The sequence below is a fragment of the Lampris incognitus genome, chromosome 17 (assembly GCF_029633865.1).
Source record: "Lampris incognitus isolate fLamInc1 chromosome 17, fLamInc1.hap2, whole genome shotgun sequence".
Taxonomy (NCBI): Eukaryota; Metazoa; Chordata; class Actinopteri; order Lampriformes; family Lampridae; genus Lampris; species Lampris incognitus.
In genome coordinates this window covers 36,226,523-36,247,733 of record NC_079227.1, presented here as the reverse complement: position 1 = coordinate 36,247,733, position 21,211 = coordinate 36,226,523, and the positions used below count along the sequence as shown (strand labels likewise).

The following is a 21,211-nucleotide window of genomic DNA, read 5'->3' as shown; positions in this document are numbered from 1 at the left end:
GAGCTGTTTCATTGCTTTATGAAGGCCGCTCTTCTGGCCAGCCTCAAGGACAGCAGCTGGGTCAACAGGCTCCCGTGGGTCATGCTGGGCCTCAGGACCGCCCCTAAGGAGGACCTCCAATCCTCATGCGCTGAACTGGTTTACAGCCAACCACTGCGGGTCTCAGGGGATTTCATTCCCAACACCACAGCTCCCTGGTCTGCAGCCCACCAATCGACCGCGCTTCTGGATAACGCCAGAGTTTTTGCACCCATCCCCACTTCGCAACATGGCCTTCCACAGTCTCACATCCCCACAAGTTTGCAGTCAGCAGAATACACGACGCCCACCGTCGACCCCTGCAGCCTTCCTACGATGTCCTGTTCCACGTCCTGGAGACCGGGAACAAGCACTTTGTCATGGACATCGGTGGCAAGCTGGAGCGCATTTCTGTGGATCGCCTCAAAACAGCTCAACTAGACTTGGACCGATCTATTGGACTGGCCCAGCCACTCGCGGTGGGGGCGCCCTCCTACCTGGCCTCCACCCCCCACCCTACCCCCACAGCACTACAGGGTTCCTAAGGCCCCTCCAGCATGAGCCCCGACCCCTGCTCCCTTTCGGCAGTCGTTCTGGTGGGACCATCCAGCCCCCACCACATAAACTCTTCCTGTTATGGTGAATTCTGGGGGCGCGTGTAGTCAAAGAGAGAAGTTGTTCACTAATGTCTCCAGTCTTTGGGTTATCTCTGTGTCCCTTCAAAGTGCATCACATGAGTCTGACAAGCTTTAGAAGCAAGGCAGGAGGTTTGGCCAACATGCTGGAATGCCCTGACAGCTCAGCAGGGTTTGTGTCTCATCTGTCTTCAACATATGTGACATTTTGTCCACACACCCCTCGTATGTCCCGTTGTGTGCCACTGCATACTACAGTGTTAAGAAATAAATAAAATTGGTATTTAGGAGAAAAAAAATTTCAAAGGATGTTTGGCCAGTCTACCCCTTTGGCTTACTGCATTCAGAGCAGGAACTATGCCAGAATTAACCTTCAGCCCCCCCCCCCCACACACACACACACACACGCACATACACACACAATTTATTTTGCGTGCAGATGAGTAAGCCCCATGCATAAAGATGTGGCTGATGCCGGGTATCCAGGTTCATGTTCACAGCAGAAGAGAGCCATGTTCAACATTACCCATAATTCCATTATAATCCACGGTGTCTTAAACTAGTGCTTTGAATACAAAGGTCATACGCAACGATCCCCCAGTGGCAAGTCTTTTTACTTGCTTCAGTAGGGTTTACTGCTGATGAACCAGGATTTGTCTATTTTTTGATAATTCATTGGACTTTTTTTTTTTAGGATTTTGTTTGGGGTTTTTTTTTTTGCCACTGCTTTGTCAGCACGGCGCACCTGAAGCTGACAGCTTGCTCAGACTACGTAGCGCCCACTTTAAAGGCTGAGTGAATGAATGAGTGAATGAATTATAGTACTATTGCAGCTCCTGAGTGATCATGAAATTCATATCCCCCACTTGAGGGCTGATTTATTTCCACTTCAGAAGGCTCAGAGACAGGAGAGCATGTTGGCCGTATGCTCGAGGTAGAATCAGTTAGAAATACAATCAGGACCAGATACGGAGATGCACCGTATGTACAGCTTGTACACACAGCCCTTCTTTTTGTGAGCGATGTTTAACAGTCTTTTATTTGGCATCTCTAAAAATTGTTAATAGCTGTTAATTTTAACTATAACAGTTTTATCTAATTTATTTTTCTTGATTTTAATTATAATTAAAATGTAATTTATTTCTAATTTTAATTTTTTTAATGTTTATTTTTAATTTCTAATTTTAACTTTTTAATTTTTTTAATTTTGAATATCATTAAAATGTAATTTTCATTTTTTATTTTTTTAAAAATTTAATTTATTTTTTAAATTTGATTTAATCTAATGTTAGTCAATTTTAACTATAATAGTTAAAAACTGCTAGTGTGTCAAACTCTGACACACTAGCAGTAGCACACAGAGCAGGAAATCAAATAGAACATGATGAAGGGGTACGGCGCAGGTTCAAACCCACACCCATGTTATGAGTACATGGTATATCAATATTGTCAGTGTGATATGGCGTGAAACACGTGGACTCAGCTGTACCTTCATAGTTTCTCTTGCAGCGCTTGTCTCAAACAGGGTGTGGAAGAGATAAATCTGATATGACCAATACTTTTTTTTTTATTTTTCAAATGTGCATTTTGATTTTTAGGCCAGATATGTTCTCTACAGCATCACAACATCTTGATTAGGAAACGGTCTGAAAAACACTGGTTATTTCAGCAGCCATTACTAACCACACACACACACACACACACACACACACACACACACCCCTCACATTAATTCAGATGTACAGCCATCATGCTAGAGTCGTCTGTCAGAAATGCTTCTCAGGTCAGCATCATTCACATGAGGATCCTTCAACACCTCCAGCTTTCATTATGTAGATGCTGAGTGGACTTAGTAGACCTCACCCCAAATTATATTATATTATACTATACTGTATATTATATATCATATTATCCATTATATTATATCGTATCTTATACTATATTATATTGTATTATATCATATTATATTATACTATACTGTATTATATTATATCATATTATCCATTATATTATATCATATCTTATACTATATTATATTATATTATACTAATATATTATATTATTATGTAGAGCAGGCTGGGATGTGCTACACAGCTGTTAGAGTCAAATACAAAAGCTGCACTCTGTTTATTCCTCCCTCCCTGGCTTCATTTATCCTTCACCTTCTGTTTACCTCTCCATTCTTTATCTTCCTCTCTCTCTCTCTCTCTCTCTGCTTCTCTCTCTCTCTCTCTACTTCCCTCTCCCTCCTCTCGTTCTCTCTACTTCTCTCTCTCTCCCTCCTCTCTCTCTTGCTCTCTCTCTCCCTCCCTCCTATCTCTCTCTCAGTGGAGTTTTTGTTGTTGTTGCAGAATAGCATTTTGTTGGACTTATAATCCTATTCAGTAATGATTTTTTCATATATTTTCACACTCTGTGTTTCTGATCAGACTTTTTCTCCGTTCATCATTCTCCAGGTTTGTCTCTCTCAGTTGTCATCTTCCACACTGCTCTCGCAGTCATCCTCTCTCCCATCTTTATCTTTTTTCCTCTCTGTAACATCTCACTCTCCATTAGACTCGCTCAACCTCTCTCTCTCTCAATTCAATTCAATTCAATTCAAAGGGCTTTATTGGCATGAAAGTTTTACAACAATGTTGCCAAAGCATCAAAAATCTATCAAAAATCTCTCTCTCTCGCTCTCTCTCTCTGTCCTGCTCTTTCTCCCCAACACACACACGCACACCGGGATGCTCTGGGTAACCCTTGAGATGTGGTACAGGTAACCATGGCAACAGCAGTAACTGCTCTACAGGAACAAAACTTGCTTATTTACACGGTTTGATTTGTGGATCCGGCCTAACAGCTTCTGTAATGAAGTGTGTGTGTGTGTGTGCGTGTGTGTGTGTACATATATGACAGTTGACAATAACCAGAAGGAGTGTGGTTAATTCCTGGTATTCAATCTGTTTTGTGAGCTCCGTCTCATCTTGACCTTCACGTTTCTCCACAACAAACATGGTGCGGCTCATTAATTCTGCACTGAACCACTGAAGCAGAACTGGTGCCACCACCACACTGTTCACATGTACCATAATACATTAATTCTGCACTGAACCACTGAAGCAGAACTGGTGCCACCATCACACTGTTCACATGTACCATAATACATTAATTCTACACTGAACCACTGAAGCAGAACCAGTACCACCACGATGTTCACATGTACCATAATACATTAATTCTACACTGAACCACTGAAGCAGAACCAGTACCACCACGATGTTCACATGTACCATAATACATTAATTCTACACTGAACCACTGAAGCAGAACCAGTACCACCACGATGTTCACATTTACCATAATACATTAATTCTACACTGAACCACTGAAGCAGAACCAGTACCACCGCCACGATGTTCACATGTACCATAATACATTAATTCTACACTGAACGACTGAAGCAGAACCAGTACCACCACGATGTTCACATGTACCATAATAAATTAATTCTACACTGAACCACTGAAGCAGAACCAGTACCACCGCCACGATGTTCACATGTACCATAATAAATTAATTCTACACTGAACCACTGAAGCAGAACCAGTACCACCACCACGATGTTCACATGTACCATAATAAATTAATTCTACACTGAACCACTGAAGCAGAACCAGTACCACCGCCACGATGTTCACATGTACCATAATACATTAATTCTACACCGAACCACTGAAGCAGAACCAGTACCACCACCACACTGTTCACATGTACTATAATACATTAATTCTACACTGAACCACTGAAGCAGAACCAGTACCACCACCACACTGTTCACATGTACTATAATACATTAACAGGAAATTGTTTTGGAGGTGTTGATGAAGGAGCTTCTTTAAGAAAATTACCTGAGGGAGTGGTGGTGTGGGGGTTGTAAGTGTGTGTGGGGGGTGTATATGTGTGTGTGGGGGGGTATATATGTGTGTGGGTGGTGTATATGTGTGTGTGGGTGGTGTATGTGTGTGTGGGGGGTATATGTTTATGTGGGGGGGGGGCTCTGTGTGTGTGGGGGTGTATATGTGTGTGGGGGGTGTATATGTGTGTGTGGGTGGGTATATGTGTGTGGGGGGTGTATATGTGTGTGGGGGGATATATATGTGTGTGGGTGGTATATATGTGTGTGGGTGGTGTATATGTGTGTGGGGGGTATGTGTGTGTGTGGGGTGGCTGTATGTGTGTGTGGGGGGTATATGTGTGTGGGGGGGCGTATATGTGTGTGGGGGGTGTATATGTGTGTGTGGGTGGTGTATATGTGTGTGTGTGTGTGTGTGTGTGTGGAGGAGGTGTATGTGGGGAGATTTATATGTGTGTATGTGGGGGTATGTGTGTGTGGGGGCTATGTGTGTGTGTGTGTGGGGGGGTATGCAGAAACCTTGTGTGTTTGTCTTATTTTTGGGCAGTACGCAGAATGGAGGTGATCATCACAGTGAGCCCCCTGCTGTCCATCAGAAGCTTTGTTTAAGTCAAGCCACACGTCATCACCAGATCTTTTCTGTATTAGAAATAAGTTTAATTTATTGTTATTATTATTATTAAAATATATATCGTAGGAAGCAGTTGCTGTTGTTCCAGAGCAGCAGTGCTCCATCATGTTGCGTGGGGGGACTTGTACACAGGTGTTCCAGATGACGTCACTGTTTTCCTGTCTAATTGGCCGGTGCCGTGTTGGGTTGGAAGGAAAACCTGGGGACACATGGCCCCTCATGGCACATGGTTAAGAACCACTGTTCTGGTTGCAGCATATCTCCAACCTGTATACATATGTCGTATATGTTCACTGGAAAATGTGTTGGGCATCCGGGTAGTGTAGCGGTCTGTTCCGTTGCCTACCAACATGGGGATCGCCGGTTTGAATCCCCATATTACCTCTGGCTTGGTCAGGCATCCCTACAGACACAATTGGCCGTGTCTGTGGTTGGGAAGCCTGATGTGGTGTCCTGGTCGCTGCACTAGCGCCTCCTCTGGTCGATCGGGGTGCCTGTTCGGGGGGGGGGGGGGGGGGGCTGGGAGGAATAGCGTGATCCTCCCATGCGCTACGTCTCCCTGATGAAACTCCTCACTGTTAGGTGAAAAGAAGCGGCTGGTGACTCCACATGTATGGGAGGAGACGTGGTAGTCTGCAGCCCTCCCGGGATCGGCAGGGGGGGTGGAGCAGAGACTGCTAGGAGAATGGGGTGATTGGCCGGGTACAACTGGGGAGAGAAAAAGTGGGGAAAATCAATAATAATAATAATTGTCCCAGAAGTTGAGGACAACTTTCTGATTATAGCGTCTAAATGGTCATGTTTGTTGTGTGCAAAGTGTGTGTGTGTGTGTGGCATTTGTCCAGGCTATGTACAGTATGTGCTACCTGGCAGCACAAGTGTTTGTGTAGAAACTATCCGTTAGACCTGTGTTAGCAGAGAGAAGGACTGTTTTGTGTCTGTATCTGTGTGTGTGTGTGTGTGTGTGTGTGTGTGTGTGTGTGTGTGTGTGTGTGTGTGTGTAAACAGACAGACTAATGGGCCAGACTGGAACCCAAACACAGGAACTGGCCGGTGATCAACGCTGTTTTTCTTCAGATATGACCATAATTAACCATGGGGCTGAGAGGTGCAAAGTTGTTTTGTGATTTGCCCTGCAGTCGGTAGATAAATGGGTAAATAAATGGGTAGATAGTGGGTAGATAAATGGGTAGATAGTGGGTAGATAAATGGGTAGATAGTGGGTAGATAAATGGGTAGATAGTGGGTAGATAAATGGGTAGATCGTGGGTAGATAAGTGTCCACGGGAGATGAAAACTGTGGAAATGTCAAAAGATAGAGAAATTCATGTACTTGTCAATGAAAGATATGATCAGGAAGTCAGAAAAGGTAACATGAAATATGCTGTCCCTCCTCACGCCGGCATCTCTCTGTCCCTCCTCACACCGGCGTCTCTCTGTCCCTCCTCACGCCGGCATCTCTCTGTCCTTCCTCACACCGGCGTCTCTCTGTCCCTCCTCACACCGGCGTCTCCCTGTCTCTCCTCACCTCGGCATCTCTCTGTCCCTCCTCACATCTGCGTCTCTGTCCCCCCTCACATCTGCGTCTCTCTGTCTTTCCTCACCTCGGCATCTCTCTGTCTCTCCTCACGTCTGTGTCTCTGTCTCTCCTCACGCCGGCATCTCTCTGTCTCTCCTCACGTCTGCATCTCCTTGTCTCTCCTCACCTTGGCATCTCTGCCTCTCCTCACGTCTGCATCTCTCTGTCCCTCCTCACATCGGCATCTCTCTGTCTCCTCGCGTCTGCATCTCTCTGTCTCTCCTCACCTCGGCATCTCTCTGTCTCTCCTCACATCTGCATCTCTCTGTCTCTCCTCACCTCGATATCTCTCTGTCTCCCCTCACCTCCGCATCTCTCTGTCTCCGCAGAGCGTCAGCTGGCTAACAGCATGCCTGGCAGCAGCTCCCTGCCTCCCAGCATCAGTGGGATCAGCAAGGAGCTGGCGGAGCTGCGCCACCTCGTTCAGTTCCCTGAGGAGATCGCCTACATCCTCACAGAGCAGGAACAGCAGCTTTACCAACAGGTCAGTAGAACACACACACACACACACACACACACTCACACACATACACACACACTCTCACTCACTCACTCACTCACTCATGCATATACACAAGTACACAGTTCTGTTTGTGAGGAGTCTCATGTACTATATGCATTCCCTAGCCTGTACACTTAACAACCATGAGAATTACATGTCTTACCGTACCCTAAACCCAAGTCCTAACCCTAAAACACACCCCTGACAAGTCCTATCCCTAACAAAACACCCTGACAAGTCCTAACCCTAAAACACTACCTGACAAGCCCTAACCCTAAAACACATCCTGACAAGTCCTAACCCTAAAACACATCCTGACAAGTCCTAACCCTAAAATACACCCTGACAAGTCCTAACCCTAAAATACACCCTGACAAGTCCTAACCCTAAAATACACCCTGACAAGTCCTAACCCTAAAACACAGCCCTAACAAGTCCTAACCCTAAAACAAACCCTGACAAGTCCTAACCCTAAAACACACCCTGACAAGTCCTAACCATAAAACACACCCCTAACAAGTCCTAACCCTAAAACACACCCCGACAAGCCTTAACCCTAAAACACACCCTAACAAGTCCTAATCCTAAAACACACCCTGACAAGTTCTAACCCTAAAACACACCCCTAACAAGTCCTAATCCTAAAATACACCCTGACATGTCCTAACCCTAAAACACATCCTGACCAATCCTAAGCCTAAAACACACCACAACAAGTCCTAACCCTAAAACACACCCTGACAAGTCCTAACCCTAAAACACCCTGACATGTCCTAACCCTAAAACACACCCTGACATGTCCTAACCCTAAAACACACCCTGACATCTCCTAACCCTAAAACGAACCCCTGACAAGTCCTAACCCTAAAGCGCACCCTGACAAGTCCTAACCCTAAAACACACCCTGACAAGTCCTAACCCTAAAACACACCCTGACAAGTCCTAATCCTAAAACACACCCTGACAAGTCCTAACCCTAAAACAAACCCCTGACAAGTCCTAACCCTGAAGCGCACCCTGGCAAGTCCTCACCCTAAAACAGACCCTGATAAGTCCTAACCCTGAAACACACCCTAAGTAAGTGAGGACCAGCCAACATGTACAAACATAAACATGCACACAAGCACAGTTCTTTGGTTGGTTGGATAGAATTTGCCTTTTTTTGCCGCCGGTTGAGGATTCACGTTGGTGCCACAGAGAACTGATTTATGACACAGCAGAGAGTTTAACCAAACGTATGTACATGAAAATGACTTTTTTACTTTTCTGTGTCTGTTGACATGTGATGAGGGCGATGATTTAATGTCACCCTTATTTCATTTCATCATCAGACAAAAGAGAAACTCACAGCCTGAAGTGGGGGAAAAGGCTTTCCGATGTCTATTTAAACACGGACAATTTACCCCTTTTTATTTTCCCCATGTTTCTGCCTGTCCATGTATACATCCGTTCATCATCTGTCAATATCTTCATTCATTCAAATGCTCATTTTTGTCTATTTCTAGATCTTTCCTCTGGACTACCTCTGTTTTCTCACCCGTGACCTCGGCAGCCCAGAGTGTCAAACAAAACGCCACACAAACCTCAAGGCGTCTCTGTCCGCACCTGCCATGCCTACCCAGAAGGCACGGAGTAACGCTGTGGAGGACCTGGTGGCACGCTTCAATGAGGTGAGGAGACGAGGACAGGGTTCAATTCCATTTTCTTTGATTTAGATTGGTAATGAGTAGTTGATTCACTTTAATGCTAGAATGACCAAGGTGACCGCCTTGTACAATGCAGCAAATTCAGGGGGCAGCCAGGAATCCGCCACAGCTGGAAAGCGAACCCCGGTCGCCCACACCATGGGCGACTGTGCTAACCAGTCAACTAAAGGGTCCGACCCGTTAGCCAACGGGTTAGCGAGTCTACACATCCGTGATTGTTACGCTACCCCACTCCTTCGGGAAGCGTGTCCCCGTACTTCAGCATACCAGCTTCCTCACGCCTCTAGGCACGCATGCTTTTGATGGCCTCATGGTCTCACCATCCCACTTCTGAGACCAATGTAGCGAATTCAGGGGGCAGCCGGGAAGCGAACCCGGGTCTCCCGCACCATGGGCGACTGCGCTAACCAGTCAACTAAAGGGTCTGACCCACTGGCGTTTTTTCATGTTTTATCCCATTTCCCAAATCACACCATGAGTTTTTAGATTGATGAATGTGTCTTTTTCTGCTCTTCCAATCAGCCAAAGGTTTCCATTGATTTCAATGCGGTATGAAAATCATCTTGCAGAGACTTGAAACTTAAGAATGGTAATCCAAGGGGCGTCCGGAGAGCGAGGCAGTCAATTCCAGTGCTGACATTTATTAAGCTAGCGAGCAGTGATTGACCTACTGTAGAGGATGAGGTGGACCTTCCTCTCCAGTGGACCAACCAGAGAGTAACATTAAAGTTAGTCAACTACTGACGGACAGTGGTGATCTTCAGGACTTCCCCTTTAAATTCCCCTCAGCATATGGAGCATCTTGATAGCGTAGCGGTCTATTTTGTTGCCTGCCAACACTGGGATCACCGGTTCGAATCCTCGCGTTACCTCCAGCTTGATCGGGAGTCCCTACAGACACAATTGGCCGTGTCTGCGGGTGGGAAGCCGGATGTGGGTGTGTGTCCTGGTCACTGCACTAGCGCCTCCTCTGGTCGATCGTGGCGCCTGTTTGAGGGGGTGGGGGACTGGGGGCAATAGTGTGATCCTCCCGCACACTACGTCCCCCTTGGTGAAACTCCTCACTGTCAGGTGAGAAGAAGCGGCTGGTGACTCCACATGTATCGGAGGAGGCATGTGGTAGTCTGCAGCCCTCCCCGGATCGGCAGAGGGGGTGGGGCAGCGACCGGGGCGGGTCGGAAGATTGGGGTAATTGGCCAGATGCAATCGGAGAGATAAAGGGGGGGGATGCTCCCCCCCAAAAAAATATTCCCCTCAGCATGATGAAGAGGTTGACAGATCAGGCTAGATATGATAGGCCCAGAATGATTGTGTCGTGTCCTGTGGAAGTGCATCCTGACGATTCATTTATATGACCAGATTCATGTAAATATGACCAGAATCATTTAAATATGACCAGATTCATGTAAATATGACCAGAATCATTTAAATATGACCAGATTCATGTAAATATGACCAGAATCATTTAAATATGACCAGAGGGGGAATAAAAATGAAGATGCTCGTGCTTTGGGCCTAATTTAGGAAAGCATAGCTGAGCAGTGATTGTGTTTTTCTTAGTTTGGATTTGGCCCGCCGATGTTTGGAGATGTTGTCGTTCATACTTTAGTTCTGCGAGCACATATGCGCACGTGCATGCATGCATTCAGAAGAGCTGGGACGGCTCGGGGAGCTGTGTCGTTTGGCTGCAGCTCCAGTTACGCCGCTGGCTGTGGGCTTTGAGGAGAGTTTCCCAGTGAGTGACAGTGAGGATAAACTACATAAACACTGCCTTGCTGAGAGAGACTGGGAATGATGATGTCATCTTTAAGTTGCATGCCTTTCACATCAGCTGCTTTTCATTTAAGATGAGAGTGGCAGAGGAAAAAAAACACATTTTCTCAAATGTGCATTTTGGCCGTATATGGGCAAAATGAGCGGAGTCGGATGAAAACAGTAAATCCCTGTTGGAAGACACTGACACAGCTCTGGAAGGGGCTGCTTATCTGTGATACCTCAACGCAACGCCTGTGATAATGAACACAACATTAAGCTTATTGTTCTGAGTGTGCGCTGTGATATGATGACGTTTCACATGGCCACAACCTAGTCACTGAAAACTGTGTTTTCACTGGAGTTTGTGCCTCATGTGTGAGGTAAATGATTTTCTAATTGACATAAAATATAATTATTTCCATACTTTTTTTAAAATATTTTTCTTTCTTATTTACCTCCTGTTAATTTTAAGAAGCACGGATGCTTCTGTCCATGTCATTCCAATAATAATAATAATAATAATTATTATTATTATAACAATAAGAATACTACTACTACTGATAATAATAACATTAATGTTGCTTAACCCTGCTTTGTTTGGATTTTATGTTGTCTAATACAGTTCTGCTTGTTTGTTTGTTTGTTTTTTTAACTGTGTTCTGGAAGGTGTCCTAAAGTGCTCTGAAAGGTGCCCACAAATAAAATGTATTATTATTATTGTTATTATTATTAATAGAAAAACAAACAATAATGATAATAATAATAATAATGATAAAAACTTTATTTATATGATGACTTTCCCCTTTCGTTTTTCTCTGAAATATGGTTTTCCATATCTTAACTCATTCCCTGTTAGCGGGTAAATTGCAGCTCAAACTACTTTACATAACAAAGAAGAAGCAGGAAAAAAAAAATCAGCTTTACTGTGCTTTATAATCAATGCCCAGTAAGTTAAATAGCATTGATGGCCTCGATGTAAGGATATATGTTAACGCCCAGTGAGTTAAATAGCATTGATGGCCTTTATGTAAGGATATATGTTAATGTCTAGTGAGTTAAATAGCGTTGATGGCCTTGATGTAAGGATATATGTTAATGCCCAGTGAGTTAAATAGCGTTGATGGCCTTGATGTAAGGATATATGTTAATGCTCAGTGAGTTAAATAGCATTGATGGCCTTGATGTATGGATATATGTTAATGCCCAGTGAGTTAATAGCGTTGGTGGCCTTGATGTAAGGATATATGTTAATGCCCAGTGAGTTAAATAGCGTTGATGGCCTTGATGTAAGGATATATGTTAACGCCCAGTGAGTTAAATAGCATTGATGGCCTTGATGTGAGGATACATGTTAATGCCCAGTGAGTTAAATAGCGTTGATGGCCTTGATGTAAGGATATATGTTAATGCCCAGTGAGTTAAATAGCATTGATGGCCTTGATGTATGGATATATGTTAATGCCCAGTGAGTTAATAGCGTTGGTGGCCTTGATGTAAGGATATATGTTAATGCCCAGTGAGTTAAATAGCGTTGATGGCCTTGATGTAAGGATATATGTTAATGCCCAGTGAGTTAAATAGCGTTGATGGCCTTGATGTAAGGATATATGTTAACAATGTGGACATGTTTAAAAGTTAATATGGACATTTTTAGGCAATTACGCCATGATCAATTTTTTTCCTACTATGTTTCTTTAAATTCTTTCTTAATATAAATTAGATTAATATAAATTAAACAATTAATAATTATTAAATCAATAATTATTAGATGAATATAAATGTAAATTAAATAATAATTATTAAATTGATAATTATTAGATTAGTATAAATATAAATTAAAGTTAATACTATTAAATGAGTAATTATTGGATTAATATAAATATAAATTAAATATGAATAATTATTAAATAAATATAATATAAATTAAATCAACACAAATGTTCAAAAATAAGACATCAAACATCCTATGAAATATCAATTTTTTTCCATTTAACATGGTTCATAGCACAACGTTAAGATGATAGATTGTTCATGGGATATTGTTTTAATCAAATTATTTGTAGGTATCACTGGTTGCATGTTTTGTAGATGATAAACAGAATAGTTAAGTGATAAACTGACCAGCACCAACATGGAGTGATGTGTATCATGTGCAGCACTGTGGAGATGAGCTCTTTTCTTTCTCGGTGTTCTGAGTATATGTAAAAGTAGGCCGCTGTGTGGTTTCGGGCCATGTACGGGAGTGGAGGAGTGCAGTTCTAAAGGGTCGGCTGGAGGGACGAGGAGCGTGGGCAGTTTGGGCCCTTGTTCTGCTGCAGAGCTGTTAAGTTTCAACAGGCACAGTGTGTGTCTGCATGGTAATAGCTGCCTGTCAACCTTGGTTATGTAATGCATGCATCCAGGGAAAACTGACTCGGCATGGTTCAACTAATAACACACCAAGATGGAGACAGATGGACCCACACACACACACACACACACATACACACACACACACACACACTCATTGACACACACGCACAATAGGACATCCACTTGTGCTCAGCTGTCTGTGTGTGTTTGATTTGTGGGTGTTCATGCCTGTTTGAGAGACTTTTGTAGGGAACACAATTCTAATCCTTTTACAGTTGTGTTTGTTTATGTTTCCTGTTTTCTTTTCTTTCCTTATTTATTTCTTCTCCTTTTTTTCATCTCCTTCTTGTTCTCCTTTTTCTAGTTCTTCTTGTTTTAGTTCTTATTCTTCTTCTTCTGGTTCTCCTTCTTCTAGTTTGTCTTCTTGTTTTTCTTCTTCTTCTTCTTCTTCTTCTTCTTCTTCTTCTTCTTCTTCTTCTTCTTCTCTCCGCCCCATTCCCCTTTGCTCCATTCTGCAGTTTTCTATTGTGTTTATGTTACCTGTTTTCTTTCCTTATTTATTTCTTCTCCTTTTTCTTCTTCTCCTCCTTCTTGTTCTCCTTCTTCTTCTAGTTCTTTTAGTTCTTCTGGTTCTCCTTCTTCTAGTTTGTCTTCTTGTTTTAGTTCTTCCTCTTCTTCTTCTTCTTCTTCTTCTTCTTCTTTTTCTTCTCTCCGCCCCATTCCCCTTTGCTCCATTCTGCAGTTTTCTAATCATCTTACATGTCTGTCCTTCTCTACTTTTTGAATATTTTTGGCCTTTGAGATGTAGTTGGTTATAAAGTTTCTCAGTGTGCTAACACTGAAAGCTAACACTAATGGCTAACAGCTAACAATAACAGCTAACACTAAAAGCTAACACTAACAGCTAACACTAACAGCTAACTAACAGCTGACACTAACAGCTAACACTACCAGCTAACACTAACAACTAACAGCTAATACTAACAGCTAACTAACAGCTGACACTAACACTAACAGCTAACACTAACAACTAACTAACAGCTAACACTAACAGCTAATACTAACAACTAACTAACAGCTAATACTAACAGCTAACTAACAGCTGACACTAACACTAACAGCTAACACTTACAGCTAACTAACAGCTAACAGTAACAGCTGTGCAGCAGTTGTGTTTTATTGTGTATTTGGGTGGTGCTGGTTTGAGGTGTTCTTGTTTGTCATGTGTGTATGCCTGATGGATGTCTGTCAGGGACATGTAACAGCGGTCAGCCACTTTGGGCTCGCGGGACAACAAGTAGTGAGCCATGCTGGAGAATTACATGACCAACTGATCCGCTGCCATACTTAAGGCTGCCCACAGAGGACATACCATAACAAACATACATGCGGCGTCTCACACACACACGCGTGCACACACACACACACACACACACAGACACACACAAGCTATTCTGATAATCTTTTCCCTCTCTCTACATCTTGCTGTCTTCCTCTCTAATTTTGCTTCTCTATTTCTGTAACCTCTCTCTCTCTCTCTCTCTCTCTCTCTCTCTCTCTCTCTCGCTCTCGCTCTCGCTCTCGCTCTCCCTCTCTCTCCCTCTCTCTCTCTCAACACACACAAAACCACACGCACACGCGGGTACCATCACACTATCTGGAATATCAGACTAGGTGCCAACTATGCGCCGCAGCTCAGCAGGACGGGGTTGAAAGAGGCGCGCCGCGGCCGGACCGGGCCGGGCCAGAGCAGCTTCAGAGGGGGATGATCACAATGCAGCCCAGGCAATGGCATAGTCTGAGATTATGTCATAACACGAGGAAATGTCACCGATATCAGTTGCTGCATGCAGGCATGCACAGGGCTCAGGATGTAACAGTTTAAAAAAAAAGTGTCTCGGGGCAGCGGGCCGGCGCAGTCCCTAAAGAGACCATCCTTCAACTAGAGGGCCTGCATGCAAGCCATGCTGTCAGCGTCCCCCCAGTGAGAGAGACAGAGCGAGAGAGAGAGAGCGTGTGTGTGTGTTTAATTTAATCTCCGTGAAATCAGACTGGTGGGCTTTAGGAAGGTTGTCCGCCAATCCTTACATAACCTGGTAATAGATCTCTGAGCCAATGGGGATGTTTTTACCGCCTGTGTGTGTGTGTGTGTGTGTGTGTGTGTGTGTGTGTGTGTGTGTGTGTGTGTGTGTGTGTGTGTGTGTGTGTGTGTGTGTGTGTGTGTGTGTGTGTGTGTGAGACCATTGGCTCAGGTAATATACATGTGGTTCTGGCATTGTGTCCTGTGTGTGGCCTGTCTATTGCCCCTTTTCCACTACATGGTACCGGCTCAACTCGACTCGCGCTTTTTTCGTTTTCCATTACTGGTAAGTGCCGGCGTTTTGGTAACTGTTACCACTTTTCTGGTACTGTCAGGCCAAACTGTGTCCGGGCTGCCAAAATGTGTCCGGGTGACGTCATCACAATGCAGTCGTGCAGTGATAGGCTGTCCAGCTAATGGGTTCCTGTTTTTAGCCTTCTCGGTTCATGAAAAGTCCGATTGTTTAAAATAACATTTCGTGACCCCTTTTTTGGGTTGCTAGCTACCTAGCTAACTTATCACTGATGTCAAAAAACATATAATAACGAATATTGGACGTTTCATTTTAATGAAAAATAGGTTTATAGAACATCTTTATTGAAAATCTCATCCACGCTACATAACGTTATAACAAGGTGATCAACCAGTAGATGAACTTTCGCCTAAAAGTGTGCTTTTTTGTGCTTTTTGAAAAACATATCCTAATATAAACAGTTGCAAGTTGAATATTAAAGGTGGCCCTGCGCATGTATTGTATGATGTAGCTAAAAGAGTACACTATTAAACATGCTTTTGCCTGCAATATTACGACTCTACCAACTACAGCCAGAGAGGAATGTCAGGAACACGAGCTGTCGCGATTGTATTGCGATGACGTCACCTGGACACATTTTGGCAGCTCGGGCACAATTTGGCCTGACCGTACCACCTTTGACAAGGTTCCAAAAAAACTGCAGCGGGTACCGAAATCAATGCACCAGCTCCACTGAGGGGATGCTGTTACGGTAATGGAAAACGACACAGAAGTGAGTCGAGTCAAGCTGGTACCACGTAGTGGAAAAGGGGCATATGTGTTTGTGTATGTATGCTTGCTTTTGCACAGTTGAGGCATTAAGGTTGCTCTTCGGATATCTGATCTTTGTCATTATTTGCTATGTGTATGGAAAAGAATTTGTGGTACATGCTTGTCAGTCACTTCATGAGTGTGTGTATAGCAGGCTTACTTGTAAGTGTGTGTGTGCCGGACCTCTGCAGACGTGGGTCTCTACAGTGGAATGTTGAATAGATGATTTGAGCATGACTAAGCCTTGCATGCAAGCACAGACACGCACACACACACACACACACAAAATACACACAACAATAAAGAGTTATAACTGATCAGCCGCTGGCGATGGAACAGTTTATGTAACAGCCATTGTTTCATTCGGGGGATGCCTAGTCAAAACATTATGACAGCAACAGGCACTTAAGATTTGCTGTTCTGCGCAAGGTTAGCTGGATGATTTTGTTCTAAACACAAGGTTAACATCAACTTCTGTCAGAAACATTCGTTAACATTAATCAAGGGGAAGTCCATAACCAAGGAAGCAGCGCTGGTGTAAAGGTTTAGTTGCTGCAGGATCCAGTGAGAGCCTCTAACAACCAGGCGTCTTGTTTAGAAGAGAGTGTGAAGGTAAATTAGTAAATAATCTAGACCGACATTGTCCAAGATAAAGCCTTTTTCCCAGTGTGCCATGGTTGCAATGGCTGATTGTTCTAGCATGTTCCGTAGGAGAAAAACACACAAGATAGATACAAACTGGAACGGTCATGGGTTTGCTATGATAATTGGCGGCACGAATTCACATTTGCAACGGCCTCACCCAGTACCGGTGTGGGAAGATGGCGGCGCAAATTCACCTTTGCGGCAGCCTCACCCAGGACCATCTATGCAGTGTCTTCGTCCACGTCTGCGTCGTAAGTTTTGTCTTTGTTTGATGGCTGGGAGAGCTGGTGCTGGATTGGCTGGGAGAGCTTGGTCTGCTGCATCCTGTGGCCCCAGGGACCACGGCCCTGCCTGGAGCTGCAACTGAGGAGGTAACACCGAGGGCGGTCTGACAGGACGTGGAAGTGGGGCAGGCTAAGCTAACTGCTAGCCCATGCAGACCGGCAGTTCCGACAGTCATCCTGGCTGGCGTTCGTTCTCCTGGACAGTGGTTTTTTGTTTAGTTTAAATATATGTGTTAGTTTGTATATGTGTGGTCTTGTAGTTTTTGGATATGTGTGTTTGTCTTTGTGTTGCGCTGCTGTGGGCTCGGGGGAACGGCATTTCATTCCATGACAAAGTGTTCCTGATTCCTGATGTCTTCTTTATGGTGACCTGATGGGTCATGTTGCTTCTATCAAAGGCATTCTCTAACAAGTGGTAGTAATTTGGTTTCTAGTTTGATTGTTATAGCAGCGTTTTTATTTTTTCATTGTTGTGTCTCCAGGTGAGTTCGTGGGTCACGTGGTTGGTCCTGACGGCAAGCTCCATGGATGAGAAGAGAGAGGTGTTCTCCTACCTGGTCCATGTGGCTAAATGCTGTTGGAACATGGGGAATTATAACGCTGTCATGGAGTTCCTGGCTGGTCTCAGGTGAGACGACATGCAAGCAAAAATATACAAACACACACTTGTAAACAAGTTTCCTCTCCTTCACACACACACACACACATGTGAAGACCTTCCATTAACTTACATTTGTTCCCTATCCTTTAGCTCTAACCAGCACCTCACACGAACCAGCACCCTCACCCTGAACCCAGCACTCATTTTAACCAGAAAAACCTCTTAAGGCCTGCACACATCCTGTGTTAGGACTCAGACAGATAAGCACTTTTGTCAGAGTGTCTGTGATCTTGTCCAAGTGGGGTTCCACCCCAGCAACTCTTGCATCCTGTCCTGGCTGCATTACTGCTCAATTACTGACCAGCCACACGTGCACATGCAATACACACACACACACACACACACACACACACACACACACACAACCTCGCCTGGTGTAATCTCATCTCTCTTTATTCTGAGACACTTTGTAAGCTTTCGTTTTGGGGAAGTGTTGCAGAAACACAGCGACTATAATCACCGACGGTTCCTCTTGCCTGCTAGATCCCGTAAGGTGCTGAAGATGTGGCAGTTCATGGACCAGTCAGACATCGAGACGATGAGAAGACTGAAGGATGCCATGGCTCAGCACGAGTCTTCTGCAGAGTACAAGAAGGTGGTCACCAGAGCGCTCAATATCCCAGGATGCAAGGTGGCGTTGCTTTTTTGCTTGACCCACAAACAGAAGTCAGGAGGATGATGATGTTTTTTATAGTCTTTAGTCTTGATTAACAACGGGGATCAGACTTTCTGTGTGAAAACCTTGCTGTTGTTTTTTTTTTTTTTGTTTTTTTTTGCATGTTGTATTGAGTGTTTTATCATAATAAGGCCTTGGAAAATGCATTTATCTTGTATTTTCAATTATGCATGGTCTGGGTAGCATGGCAGTCTATTCCATTACCTACCAACAGGGGGATCGCCGGTTCGAACCCTCGTGTTACCTCTTGGTTGGGCGTCCATACAGACACAACTGGCCGTGTCCGCAGGTGGGAAGCCGGATGCGGGTATGTGTCCTGGTCGCTGCCCTAGCGCTTCCTCTGGTTGGTCGGGGCGCCTGTTTGGGGGGCGGGGAACTGGGGGGAATAGCGTGATCCTCCCCCATGCTACGTCCCCCTGGCGAAACTCTTCACTGTCAGGTGAAAAGAAGCGGCCCGTGACTCCACGTGTATCAGAGGAGATTTGTGGTAGTCTGCAGCCCTTCCCGGATCGGCAGAGGGGTTGGAGCAGAGACCAGGATGGCTCGGAAGAGTGGGGTAATTGGCCAAGTACAACTGGGGAGAAAAAAATGCATATACATCCGCCCAATAACTGCTGGGATAGGCTCCAGCATCCGCACGACCCTGAGAGCAGAATAAGCGGTTTGGCTGATGGATGGATGGATGGATGGATCCACGACATAATGGACCCATGTCTCTTAGCGCCTGACAGCTAATGTTTTGGAGCTGTGGTTTCATTGTTGCACAGCGTAGGCGATGACAGAAGAATTGTGAACACACGGCATCAACCATAAATGAGCTGTTTGACTGTCCCCCTTCACTTTACATCTGTACCCAAGGTGGTGCCATTCTGTGGGGTCTTCCTGAAGGAGCTGAGTGATGCACTCGATGGGACAGCCAGCATTATTAGCCTCAAACCACCTCTAGACGGTACAGATGACTCATTAGAGGTAAACACACAGCCACGCACGGGACCACACATACAGTAAACACGCACACAAACACACAGATATATAGGTTGTGGATAGTACCATTAGCCTAAGAGCTCAGATTAAGACTCTACAGAGGACTCACAGGAGCACTAAAACCTTCACCCTTACATAAACACACCGGCTCGTACCCACTCATAGTCATACAAACTCTCACTTAACTGACATGAGCTGTAAACATCAGACGTACAGTTTCTTTGCCTCAGTTACCCCCAACGCGTCTGTCTCTGTTCTTGCAGTTTGTGTCGGACTATAGCGGGCAGCATAACTTTCTGTCTCGCTGTGGTTCAGATGGCCTCCACGTCCCAGAGAAGGAAGCCACGGTCAGCAACATCTTACAGATCATCAGGTACAGCGATGCAGTCTCTGGCATGCTTTTCAGTGTGCTCCACGTGTCGTTGGAGTAATTGTTAGAGTTCTGTCCTGCGTATTGTTGAAGAAGAATACAGTGAAACATATTTGCTGACAACTTCTATTCCATAACTCATTCAAAACCCACCTGCTACACAAAAACTGAGAAAATATAATGACAAAAATTGACATTTAGTTTTTGCGAAAGTTTGATTTTGCTTTCATGTTTGTCGTCTAAAATTTTTGTCATCATTCTTGTCAAGATTAACTCTAATTAATTAATTCAGTTTATTTTTTATTATTTTTTATTATTTTTAATGGTGTTAATTTAATTAACTCTGAACCAAAGGTGAATTTCTATTAAGTTTTTATTATGAAGATGCGGTCATGGAAAAATATTTTCCATCATAGTATGTGTCTAAGCCCATTATGTTACGGAGCTCATTGTCCCTCTAGAAACAATAGACATGGAGACATGGTTGTGTTTCAACATGGAAAACTGTGATGAAGAATTTCATCATTCCCTCTTCGAGGAATGTTTGAGCCTTTCTACCAGCAATATGAAAGATTTGCAAAGATGCTAAAATTCTTGTTTCTTAACAACAATGTCCTGTCTTTGCTATCAGGCCACAGCAAAAGGCCCATTTTTAACGGTGGCTCTTCGTCTGTTGGAGTTAGCAGAAGCATAGCGCATTGCTAACTCCCATTCTTCCCAACTGTTACTCTTGTCTTTACAATTACAACCTTTTTGTTTTTGACATCTGCTCATATGCCACGCTCATCACTTCTGTCCAGGTCATGTAATCGTAGTCTTGAGGCGGAGGACCCTGATGAGCCGTCCACCAGCCCCTCCTACACCGGACCTTCACCGACCTCCAGGAACAACTCCTTCAGGAACCGCAGCCGCAATCAGTCAGTATCACACTCCTTTTTGTATGGCGCCTCTGCTTTATTTCACTTTTTCTTTTGGTTCAGGAAATAAAATCTATGTTGTTCCTAAACTTAAATGACATGACACTCTTCTCAATGTCCACATTCTATGAGGATGCATCAGTTGATGTATGCTAAAAGGGTTACGACGTTCTCCAAGAGCTCCACACAAATCTCATTAATCCTACTTTTGTCGACAAGTTTTGTTTTTCGAGCCCTAACTTGGTCTATTTTCCTCAAGTCTGTCAATGAAAAGTCAGTAAAAGTTTGCTTCTTGTTTCTAATTTTGAACCTTTTGTTTGTGCCACTTTGGGGCTCTGACTGGAAATGGACATTATCATGTAGAACAATGTAGAACCACATGGCAAAGGCTTTGCTCTGAACACAAATTCTTTCTTTTCCTCGTTCATTCACAGACAATGACTCACAGAGAAAGT

General features: G+C 44.1%; 1 protein-coding gene across 1 annotated transcript in view; it reads left to right on the top strand.

Moving 5' to 3' along the window:
* The window catches only part of plce1 (phospholipase C, epsilon 1), a 157,677-nt gene that overhangs the window by 73,297 nt on the left and 63,169 nt on the right, over nucleotides 1–21,211 (top strand). Inside the window, exons 4-10 of the mRNA XM_056296770.1 lie at nucleotides 7,091–7,245; nucleotides 8,769–8,933; nucleotides 17,631–17,776; nucleotides 18,293–18,440; nucleotides 19,344–19,454; nucleotides 19,733–19,842; nucleotides 20,640–20,756. Coding sequence (XP_056152745.1) covers nucleotides 7,091–7,245; nucleotides 8,769–8,933; nucleotides 17,631–17,776; nucleotides 18,293–18,440; nucleotides 19,344–19,454; nucleotides 19,733–19,842; nucleotides 20,640–20,756 — 952 coding nt within the window. The remainder of the gene's footprint in view (nucleotides 1–7,090; nucleotides 7,246–8,768; nucleotides 8,934–17,630; nucleotides 17,777–18,292; nucleotides 18,441–19,343; nucleotides 19,455–19,732; nucleotides 19,843–20,639; nucleotides 20,757–21,211) is intronic.